General features: G+C 43.6%; 1 protein-coding gene, 1 long non-coding RNA gene and 1 other non-coding gene across 3 annotated transcripts; 1 reads left to right on the forward strand and 2 right to left on the reverse strand.

The window, feature by feature from the left end:
- Positions 1–1,081: 1,081 nt before the first annotated feature.
- Positions 1,082–8,183, reverse strand: LOC116919188 (focal adhesion kinase 1-like). The gene is made up of 18 exons (XM_045171029.1): positions 7,356–8,183; positions 6,756–7,138; positions 6,573–6,685; positions 6,207–6,485; positions 5,798–6,136; positions 5,654–5,734; positions 5,318–5,576; positions 5,196–5,234; positions 4,908–5,093; positions 4,675–4,848; positions 4,367–4,589; positions 4,092–4,282; positions 3,782–3,986; positions 3,201–3,699; positions 2,794–2,919; positions 2,348–2,710; positions 2,165–2,271; positions 1,082–2,101 (listed from the first exon to the last, which is right to left on the reverse strand). Exons 1-18 carry the CDS (start codon positions 7,838–7,840, stop codon positions 1,939–1,941), a joined length of 4,215 nt encoding a protein of 1,404 aa, XP_045026964.1. The 5' UTR covers positions 7,841–8,183; the 3' UTR covers positions 1,082–1,938.
- Positions 8,184–9,665: 1,482 nt separating this feature from the next.
- LOC116919191 lies at positions 9,666–11,594 on the forward strand. Its single transcript, XR_004391802.2, has 3 exons — positions 9,666–9,892; positions 9,958–11,275; positions 11,335–11,594. It is a non-coding gene; the product is annotated as an uncharacterized LOC116919191 (long non-coding RNA).
- LOC116919184 lies at positions 10,182–11,882 on the reverse strand. The gene is made up of 8 exons (XR_006644368.1): positions 11,745–11,882; positions 11,589–11,677; positions 11,355–11,481; positions 11,176–11,293; positions 11,064–11,113; positions 10,876–10,957; positions 10,664–10,801; positions 10,182–10,544 (listed from the first exon to the last, which is right to left on the reverse strand). It is a non-coding gene; the product is annotated as an uncharacterized LOC116919184 (transcript).
- Between the last annotated feature and the right edge of the window lie 15 nt (positions 11,883–11,897).

Consider the following 11,897-nt stretch of genomic DNA (forward strand, 5'->3'; position numbering starts at 1 on the left):
GGCGGCCACCTGTGTGCGCACAGGGCGGATTTGGCCACATGCCCTCCCTTGGGCAGATCACGAGTCACCCGAGCGCGCCCTCCACTATGGGCGGCTTCGGGCTGCTCAAGGTAGACGGGACGCCCGTATCGCCATGCGGGGCCAATGGGAGCAACTCGGTGATGGTGCCCAGGCACCTGAACCAGTTGCTGGGTTCGACCCGGAGGCCCAAGGGCTACAAAATCTGGCGGGCTCCCTTATCAGCCCGCCAGTTTCCTCTACAACATCCATTTTTGTCTGCTACAGAAAGTAAACACGTCTACAAAAAAATTAATAATAAATAAAGTACAGTCTATATCGAGGTCAAATAAAAATTACAAGATTACCTGATAACGAAGGAATTTCGTGATCCAATTATGAATGGAAAGAAAGATAATTTCAATGGAAAAAATTAAAACTAAAACTACAACGGGCGAAACTCCATAAGCCGCCATGCAAAAACTGTTACTAGTTTGTGTCCAATTTTTTTTTCACAATTAATCGAACTGGCAACTTCGAACGTTAGCCAACTCTATATCTTTTTTTACATTGAGTTAAAAAAGTATAGGACTAATGGAAAAATAAACTCGATTTACGTGATATTCATTCAATTTTGAATCGAAATCATGTATTTTAAGCCAAATTCAAAATTTGGCCAAAAATGAAAAAGTGGGAAGGGTGTGGGTGGTCGGGGCGGCCGGGGCGAAAGATTAATTTTCCACCCGGTGGGAGTGCCTGTTGCGGGTGTGTTGTTCCACTCCACTCAGAAAACCAACAAAACTCATTTGTCAACAGATGGCAGTCCCACCGGGCGGAAAATCACTCATACGCCCCGACCCAAAACCCTCGTTTTTTTGTATAGTAATCCCCGCAAAAGGGTACACCTTTTCCGAGACTACTGAGAGGGAAAATAGCCATAGTTGAGTAACCAGGGGTCTATATCTCTGACAATGCTATCACTGGCGAGGCGCTGTTACACTACTTACATCTGACATAATAGTCTGCTAGTTAATTGTCGTGAGTCTTTATTGTCAGAACCTGTCCGAACGATAATTTCACCATCTCTCAGGAAGTCATGTATTAAATCAATGCGTAGCGAAACGGTGAAAGACAACATGATACACACAATTGCAAAATTAACGTGACCACGTAGTTAATGTTAACACATTACAGCTTGCTGTTTTCATCATTCGTGAACTTATTTTTTTCCTCCTAAACCGGATATCATTGGTGTACAATAATTTGCCTTTGGATGGTGTCCGTAACTTTTTTAGGGCTACATTGCTAGCGATGGGTACTGCATTTGGTGTTTCACTTGACCTGGTGTACTTAGAAATGTCATAGTGGCATAGGAGGGCGCCGGAGACAGCAAACGAAAGAAACGACATCAGAGAAAGAATTGAGAAGAGCAGAATCTTCGGCGAATCAGGAAAACACACTGAATACAATCGATCGAAAATGACATTAATACTATGATCATTGTATCTTGTAAACTTACTGTGTGCTTCATTCAACATTGGTGCTGAATACTTAGTAGTAGAAGTAGTAGGATTTTTGCGTCGGAACCAAGTTTTTCATTCAAGAAGGAAACAAAAGTCAAGACTAGTGGGGGTCTCTCGAAGAATGGAGCAACACGAATCTACTATACAACAAAACATCGCGTGTGTGTGTAGCCATGGACTCTTACATATAATCGGAGTTGAAGCGATCCGCAAAACATCGCGCAAACCGAGTCATTTGTTTTATATGCTATCAATTTGGAATTTCGGTATACGCGACACAGCAGACGAATACTAATCGTCGTAAGAAGCAATATAATAATAAAAAAAAAAAAAAAGGAAAATAAATATAAATCTTTTTTTTTTTTTTTTTTTTTTGAAACACGGAGGGCGAATTTTGCTCTCGCGATGAGCTAGTTTGCTAGGAAGTTTTAGCCGCAGCTGAAACACCAGAAGATTCTTGCGACCGATTGGGACCACTGAAGAAAACATTGACGTGGGGATGTTTAATACGCACATGATCCACCACATCCAATAGATTTTTTGCGTCCATAGCCAATATGTGGCCAGCAGACAGCATTCCCCTTCAACGAAAAAAAACCCAGTTAACTCTAAAATCCCAATTAAATAAGTCATTTCGATTTTACTTGCGGTACTCGTTATCCAAGGTTGTGTTGCTGTACCTTTCCGCTAATTTGAGGGCACTAACCAATTCGGCCATGTCTTTGCTAAGCACCTTGTGCGCCATTTCAACCTTGTACATCAATTAATGGACGGATAAAACGACACGGAAATTGGCAAAGGAAAAGACAGAAAGATTCACTACTCACCTCTCGATGTGTGCTGGGAGGGAAGTGCGGTACTAGCTGATCAACACTTGTTAGAAGCGTCCGCAACTCCAAACCGACCTTTTTCACAAGGTCAACATAGTTGTCGATCTTTGCTTGTTTAACTCCATCTGAGAGTGACATAACAGCTCGAACCACGTAAGTCGTGGCATCATACACTTTGTCATATGTTCGGTCAAGACGGGCCGTCGGAGTAGGTTCCAATTTCTTCACCACCACAGACCGCTCGTCCACTTGATTGCCCTGAATAGGCGTTGACCTATCTTTTTGGCAAGCACTTGCCCCATCCATTGAATCCGTGTCCGATCGATCGGACAAGCTAGCTGCAACAGACAATCTCTTTCTCTGAATCGAAAATAAACAAATGAATTTCTCGAAAACCCTCGTGAAAACAAGTAGGTAAAAAGAAAGACTGTATCCCATTTTACCAGGTGACTTTCTTCTTCGGCCAACCATCGACTATCTTCTTCTGATTGCCGCTGCTGTTGACGCAACTTCCACTCCAGCATCCGCCTTTCCTGTTCCAGGTGGTCGCTTAGTGGTTCATTCGATTCCTGTTAACAATGCAAAACATTGAGAAATTCTTTAAATCAATTTCGCATGTCTTCTATCAAACAAGTCTACCGAAAAACCAAATGAGGGGAAAAGAATAACCAAAAAATCTAATAAACTTAGATAAAAAAAAAATTAAATCATAAATCCGACAAGCGAAAGCCATGCACAGTGCAGCCACTGGATGTGTTTTGTTGGTTTTGGAGTGAGGGAAAAACTCAACGTAGAACCATGCAGAGTCCAACCAGGTGAGCATGTTTTCGACCCATGCGCTAATCCTCACATTCAATGGAGTTGAGCCACCAATGGCTGCTGCCGTCGAGTCGGATGTCATGACGTTGGCGTAAACGGGCTGCTGCTGTTGATTCTTGCGACAGTTTGCCTTGGATTTATGGTGTGGGGAGGCGGGATTGGAGGGGGATGAACTTGTATGGCTAAACTCTACCGTGAACGTATTGAAGGCTGAGGCAGGAGCCATGTACTGCCCGGCATCCGCGCGGGTCTCGTTGTCGCGCATCAACTGGGCCAACACTTCGCTATTAGGCGCCACAAGGTACGTCGTCGGTCCTGGCAGAAGCTGGTCGTTGACACCAGGAGGCACGAATTTTCCAGCATTTGGGGCAGCGCCAACGTACGTGGCTGGTACTCGGGAAGGCTTAGGTGGAGGAAGGTCTTCTCCATTGCCTCCGGAACCGTTGGAACCCCATGAAACAGCATGCACTCGTCGGTTCTCTCGCCACATTGTCTCGTCTCGTTCTCGTCGTTCTTCCATGAGAATTTCACTAGAGGAAGAAGCAGGAGGATAAAATTAATAATATCTGGCATCAGAAGGTTAGAATGAAAGCAAGAAAAAAAAAATAATACTTGAGCGTCTCCTTAATTTCACGGAAGCATGGGCGTTTGGAAGGCTCGTAAGACCAACACTGAAGCATCAAACTGTAGAGATTAGGTGGGCAGATAAGAGGCAGAGGGAGGCGTTCGCCATTCTCTATTCGTCCAATGACGTCACTATTTTTGATCCCCTGGAATGGTTTTATTCCGAGCATGAAGATCTCCCACATGCAGACACCTGGTAGTTGGTAAAGGTGAGATGATTTATTTTATTATCGTTATTATCTTATTTTACTTAGACGTAGTTGATATGACAAACTAAAATAGATTTCAGAAAATTTACCAAACATCCACACATCACTGGCCGTTGTGAAACGGCGGAAGTTGATCGACTCCGGAGCCATCCATTTGATTGGCAGTACTCCTTTCGAAGCCTTATAATAGCTCGATTCTTCCACCCAACGGCTTAACCCGAAATCAGCTAACTTGACACAGTCGTCGGCAGATACCAAAATATTACGCGCCGCTATGTCTCTGAAAAGGGCAAATTCAATTCGATCCATTGTGCATGTTTCTGCATGTAAATAAACTCCAGTTTCACTGGTAGTCTGGTACTACCTGTGGACGAATTTTTTCGATTCAAGGTAAGAGAGCGCCGTACTGAGCTGATAGGCGAATAAGACTAAAGTAGCCAAATCCAGTTCTAAGCGGGCTTGATTCTTCTGTAGGTAAGCCCTCATTTCACCGTATTTCGCTAATTCCATGACGATCCAGACGGGCGCTTGAGAGCAGACACCGATTAGTCGGATGATGTTCGGATGATCAAATTGCTGCATAATATCTGCGTGCCATTAAATGAGTAAACACATGTCGATTAAGAACCGATATACCAATCGGGCAAATGATGGTAAGCAAACAATATTTACAAGCTTCTTCGAGAAATTTGTCAGCCATAGTCTGATCTTTGCACGTTTTGACAGCTACAAGAGTAGGATCGCCACCACCGTTGCGAAAGAAACCACGATGGACGTCACCGAAATGACCGTAGCCAATAATTTCTTGTAGATCGATTGAATTTCGCGACAGCTCGTAATTAGGCACTGTAAGTAATAGCAACGTTATTTGAAATCGGCAACAAAGAATTGCATCAGCATATTACCAGAAGGAGTGGAATAGTCGCCGTCATCATCGACCAATTCTGCATAATCGCGCGTATCATTGCCTGGATCTCCGGCCACTCGACTCCGATGCGCCGGTCCCATTGGTGCCGGGCTACCATTTCTGCTCGTGTTTCTTGAATTCGTCGCGCTTATCCTTGATCCTGGTCGTGAGCGATTGACTAGATCTGGAAAAGCAACATTCACAGAAAAAGATAAGAAAAATATGTATGCAAATAAAACAAAAACTATGAGACCAGGAACATCTTTTGAAAAGAAAGTGACGTTACCGTGATAGCATGGACATCCATAATAAGTCATTTGAGAAGCTTGTGAAAGGTTCACACACAGATGGGGTTTAATGAGCAATTCAGGCGAATAAGAAAGATGAAAAGTATAAAGGAAAATTTACCTCGTTTATTCCACAACGAGAGGTTGGTACCGTTGACCAAACGGCAATAACGATCCACAAGATCAGCTATGTTTTCGGCCGTCTCAATTGAAGTGCAGGTTATGAGCAATGGCTCCTGGGAGCCGGCAACTTTGATATGCACGACGGCTTTGTTATTACCGAGTCCGCCAGCCATACGCTGTACATTGTGGCTCTCACAGTCAGCAGACATTAGGGTTTCCACCTGGGACACGTGACTAAAATCCGCCACTAAAATCAACTACGGGAACAAAAAGATTTGGAAATCGTTCGGTAATTGTGCATTCAATTGATAATAAAATTAAACCTGTAACATACCTGACTGCCTGCTTGACTAGCCGTGTAGGATATGCCAACATCTGGACCGATAATGAGCTCAACTGGAATGGACCAACCGGTCTGTGACGAATTATCAAAAGTCAATTCCATTGCAAAAGAGGAAGTAATTTAAATTCTTTTTACCCCCAAATCACACTGGAACTTTTCTCGATCGTAACGGTAGACGGTACGAAGGAGATCTAGAAATTTGAACATGCAGGCCGCTTCGGCTAATGCGACACACTTTTTGAGTTGCTGTTGGATCATCTTTTTCAGGTTTTTGGATTTGATATTGGCGACGATGCATTCGGGTAAGAGGCTGCGTAGTCCAAATTCCTTTTCCAGATTTTCTAAACTGGAGCGTTTCTCTAACGCCGATGGCGACAAGTCCTTGAAAACTCGTCGAATCTCCAAGCAACACAAATGCACTGCAAGCTCCGGCTCAACTGTCAGAGACCCATGGCTCAAATAATCGAAGCGAGTCTGCTCACCGCAAAACAAAAAAGACGATTATGTGAGCAGAACAACAGCAAATAAGAATAAAGCGACTCACCTGATCGTAATAAAAGAGAAATGTGGACTTGTCTTTTTCATAGAGGTCGTGCAAGTCTTTAGGCACGCACCGTATTCGCAATTCGACTCGCCATTTGCTGTCAACGGTGCCAATCATCGCCAACGCGAAACGCTCTTGCACCTGTGACAGTGTGGAACTATTATCCAACCAATAATGAGGGCCCCGAGGGTTAGCTGACTCGACTATTCGTAAGCCGTAAAGTGCCTGATAGGCACGAGGACGCGCTGCCAGTGGTTCCGTCACCATAGCAATGGCTTCCTGTTCAAATCAAGATTTTTTTTTTTTAGTTAATAAAAGTTTTAGCTTTCTTCAACCACCCCGGAATGAGGTGCGTCTGCACGTTACTTCAACTGTGGATGAATCCAGACATTTGACAATGTTAAACCCTTGGCTGGAATTGGGTCCGTACACTTTGAAAGCGACCGTATTGGCAGCAATAAAAGAGCTCCCGCTTTCGCCTACAAAAAAAAAAGGATAGCCATTAGAAATGAAGAACGATGTAATATGTATGTTCGCTTTTTGTTTTACTATTTGACGATTTTGTTGTGTTTGTATTGTAGTTGTCGGTGGGCAGCAGAACCCGGTCGACGGATCCGCCCCTCCTTAACGGTAGTTCGGGTGGCAACATTTGCTGTTTTAGCGGAGGCCGAATATCACTGTGACTACTGTTATTACTGCTGTTGTGGCCACCACCACCGTAGTGGCTTTGGATGAGCAAAGGCCGGGCCATCTGTGGTGCTAGTCCTAGCCGAGTGCTGTTGGCCACCTGGAGCGGACTCCATTCGTTGCCATGCTGCTGTGGCTGTTGTTGCTGATGCTGCAGTTGTTGCTGCTCTTTGGTCATGCTGACGCTCATACTGCGCTGATGGAATGGGACTGCTGCTGACGGGAGCGTGCGCAATTCCTCAATACTAAAAAGGAAAAAAAAAACGTGAAATTAATTACCGAGTTTGTTTTGTTCCTTTTTTCATTGTTAATAAAAACACAAGTGAAAATTGAAAGAAAATTAAAGGTAGCTGATTTAGGAGCGATTCAGGCTAACTAACTAGCTATGCGGGTTTAGAGAACTAGGGAGAGAGATCGTCGTTCAAAGGTCGGCGCCGGTCAGCCAAGAGGTGGTAGAAATACCTGCTATAGAGGCGCCGCCAACTCCGTAAATTGCGTCCGGCCTGTTTCAACTGTTTCCACCGTCTTAATGACGGAGAGGGACTAGAATCGCGATGGAAAGAACTTGCCGACGGTGAATAAGGTGGGAATTGGACCGACGCATTGGGTGAATTGGACCAATTTGGGGCAAGAATATCAGCAACTTGATGTCTGCTGACGCTACTACTTCTACGACGAGGACCCCAAGAACGTTGCTGTTCCGACAAATTCACACCGGTTGGCTCTACCAATCGAGTCCCACTAGTTTGGTACAACTCACTAGTTGACTCTGACCAGCAGTCAACGGCCGCTTCATAACCGCCGCTGGACCATAATTCCGGCTCCTCCCCTTTTGCTTCCTTTTCGCCCCAAGTACGGGGAGGAAGATCCATGTAGTCTTTCTGTTGACCAAAACATGCCACACTCCAAGACCAATCGCGTTCCATTTTGGTCACCTCGATGGTCATTTAGTCCGTCATCATCGAACCGAAGTCGAAACGTACGTAACACACAAAAAATCCACATACACAAACACACGAGGGCTATCCGAGTATCTCTGGAGAGAAGGCACCAACGCAAATCGCATTCACGACCTCGCCGAGTACCTTTGCTACTTGGCCAGGGAACTCGTCGTTGTCAGTCCATCCGATTAACTGAAAGTTTTACTGAGACAGCGCGCTACCCGAACTCACGCTGTATGAATGTGGGATTCGGCACCATTCCAATTTCATTCTCTTCCTTTCTTTCTTTTTCTCTCCTAAAGGCCAACAGACACGTCAAGACAAGAACGAAAGAAAGAAAAAGGGTAGGATCCCAAGGCTCGAGGTTAAATCTGTCCTCGACAGGGCGTCTTTGACTAAGGTAGGAGGCGTTAAAAGTTGAGGGACGAGAGAAAAGTTGGAAAAAAAAAATAAATAAAAGGGATACCCGTTTGAATGGACTTGATTGAAGGACCTGGGGCACTACAAGACAATCGTCATCATCACTCTGCACCACTTGATCGCTCAACGTGTCACAATACAAGTCCAATAACGTCACACTAAACAAGAAAGAAAGTTATAGCCGACAATCTCTCTCTCGCTGTCTGTTTCTAGTTGGATCTGATTGTTTTCGACTCCTCTTTTATGTGAAAAGAAAGTCAATGCTCTTCGCTAGTATATAATGCGCGCTCCTCATTCTGTTTTTGTTTCCTCCTTCTTTTTCTTATCTTTTGCGCTCACTCAAGACAAACAGTAACCACTACTCTCTCCCTTCTGTCTTTTTCTACTCCGCCTACCTTTTTTCCAATTCTAGCGGCGAGCGGCTGAGATTCCAAAATAAACCCGAAACGACCGGCTCACGCCTTCATGAAACTCTCGCGTCCCCACCCGACAGTACAACGTGCACTCCTCCCTTTTTTCTTTTTGCTTTTGAGACGATAATCATCAACGACACGGTTTTTGTCGATCGATCCTCCTCCCATTTCGCATGGCGTTTTTATCCTCGGTTTTCACACTGACAGCATTCCATTAAATGAGACTGCAGAGGTGTCGAAACTCGACCTTCTACTGTAATAACACAAGTCCCACCCCTAACAACTCCCGCACCCTCTCTTCGCAACCCCTTAAACATGAGCAATAAGCTCTTGGCTGATGCAAAATGTTGTGCTGTAACATTACAAAGCCCATCCACACAGCGCCCTTCTTTTTGAAAAACAAATGCGAACAACCGGAGAACCAGTCGTCGGCGTACGATGACCAGCCGTCTGCTGGCTGTCTCACTGACACAGCACACAATGTTGGATCATGCAACACTTTACGACCAACAACACTCAAACTTCTAGCTGCTATTTTTTTGTGTTGCTAACATCTTTGTGGCAGAATTACAATGACACCAACAATCTCAATGAAATTCCATATGACCATTACCAATTTGAGCTAGCCCAGCATGGTTTGTGAAATTGAAATAATATATCAACCCAGCAAATCTCAAAAACTTTGTTGACAAAGGGTATGTTCTCAACAATCGTTACATGAGTTAAAACTTAACCAGCCACTTGCAGTATTTTAGTCAAAGCAGATAAGGGAAACCCCATTAAATTGAGAAAAACTCTACACGACAAGGTTTTAAGAATAAAATAACCAGCAAGAGCTAAAATAAAGCATCTCAGACTTGCATTAAAATGACAGTTATCGTCCTTTCAGTCAAGTCGCCTAAAAAGAAAAACAGTCAAATGGCTGATGCGATTCAAAAAGACTTTACCTTTAGAATTTGGTGATTTCATCTGATGTGGCGGCGTATAAACACGATCTATGTATTTCACTGACGATTCGAGAAGGAAACAGAGAAAAACCTATCTCGAAAATCAACACAACTTCTACGGACTCGCTCTTTCGGAAGTGGGCCAATACGGGCAACAGACGCAAATCACGAAGCCCCTAAAGGCAATCGCCCTCCCTCTTCTATTCTATTGCAGTTTGCAGGAATGCCTCGCTTGAAATGACGCAAAATCCGGTCGAATTCATAGAAGCAGCGAGCCAGTAAGTTCTTGTTTTTGTTAGACTCTCTTCAGCAGAAAAGTTCTGTAGAAAATATATGTATGCAGGAATTGTTTGTGTTGCGTGCACTCCTTAAACAGCAAGTTTTTTATGGTTGGCTGGTTTCGTCCGCCTAAAGAGAACTTTTGGCCTGCCTCCGGAATAGTAGGTGGGGAACGCTCCTTATATGGGTACTTTTTGCTGATAATCGAAGGTCGTGCTATCAGTCACGCTTGACTACCCTATACACGCCCCGGCATCCGCATAACAAGAAATTCTACTATATTTTACGTTATAGTCACCAGAATTACCAATTTATTGCACAATAAAAGACGCTGTACGTTTATGCGATCTCTAGAGCAACCAGAGTTGCTGATAAGTTTCAAAAACAAAACTAGGGCGGGATGTGCGTATGTGTGTGAGCGATAAGTACAACCTTGAATTTTTGTTTGCTGACAGAGCTATGTCGTTGAAGATCCGCAGGCTGAATGCGAGTTAACTTCATGGTGTTGATAACATTGTTCGGTTTTGTTGATAACACAGCGACCATCTATGAGCCCCACCGTTGAGTCTAAGATAGTATGATAACGAACAGAACCTAAACCCATTCAAGATCTTCGGGCACGCGTCGTTCTTTCAACATGTTCGTCTTGATCTAGAATTAAAGAAACAGAGCTTAAACAGATACAGACAATCATTTCAAATAGTTTACATTGCGTTCACTAATGACGGCAATAAAACAGGAATTTCACTTTAGTTTGGAGTCTGAATTACTTTTCTGAAATGGGCAAGTTAAGCTTTTTAATTCGTTAGATTCCATTGTTGGCTTTAGGCGACATAGGATATGACGGCAGCTTGGTTTTGAATCAGCAAAACTTCTTCAAGTAGTTTGATGTAATCTATTGCTCGTCTCTAGGATAATGATCAAGGTGTACAGGTTATGCATATAGTTTGCAGGTTCATCCATCCACAGACATGTAGCCTACCAAAATTGAGACCTTACTGGTACGCCGCGCTCTTGCATCATCGCAAATTTTGGTTTTATCTGTCGTGTTTCCTTCGTGTTCTCTGCCAATCAGATGTTTGAAAAAGATAGAATTTTTGACTTGACTATACAACTCGAATTTGATCAATTCAACAGCTCTTACAACAATGGTGAATAGGATTTACTGACCCAAATTCCGCTGGGACGACTTGGTGAAGTTTGGAAAAGGCAATGTTGACCTATTTTTTAGAAAATTTTTTGTATATCGAACACGATAGTCATTTCTAGTTAATTCGCTCACCGACTGAACGCGACGTCTCTCTCGTGCATTTCTCCGCGCTACCTGGAACGCTGGACGAACACTATGAGGAATGTGTGGAATGTGACGGAAACCGGATTTCGTATTGTTTCTCTTTTCACTTTACAAAAACACAACAGAATTATTGGGTATTCATTCCAGATTTACGTATGGAAACTTACGTCTCTGCTCCCGTGGCGCAATTGTCGTCCAAGTATTTCATGACAGATGTTCCGTTGCTGTAGGAACGGATGATTTCGTCGTTACCCATTGTCGAAGAGGTCCAGGCCATAGAAAAAACATTTGCCTCTGTAAATGTGGAATTAGTTATAGCGCTTCGCATCGAAAAACCAAATAATGAAAACTTCTATTTTGTAGTTTTTGAAATATCTAAATTGTAATTAAATGGCTTTTACCGGAGACGAACAACGAGGTCGGACACGGTTGATCTGTTTGGTCGGACATGGCAAGGCTCACCTAGTTGTGATGGGTTAGAAACATGTACCTTTTTAAACCAAATCGTTAGATTAACTCGGTGGATCTCACCGCCGACAGGATAACAAGTGATATACTTATGGGGGGCTCCACTTGTTTTTTATCCGTTCAGGCACATGGAGAAAGACGGATCGTTAACAGGCGGAAGTGATATTGTTTTGCACCTGGCTTTACCCGCATGAGTGTGTTTCCTTTCTTTAGACGATATTTCTCTTCTTTCTAATCGATTA

This window comes from Daphnia magna, linkage group LG3 (assembly GCF_020631705.1).
Source record: "Daphnia magna isolate NIES linkage group LG3, ASM2063170v1.1, whole genome shotgun sequence".
In the NCBI taxonomy this organism is placed as follows: Eukaryota; Metazoa; Arthropoda; class Branchiopoda; order Diplostraca; family Daphniidae; genus Daphnia; species Daphnia magna.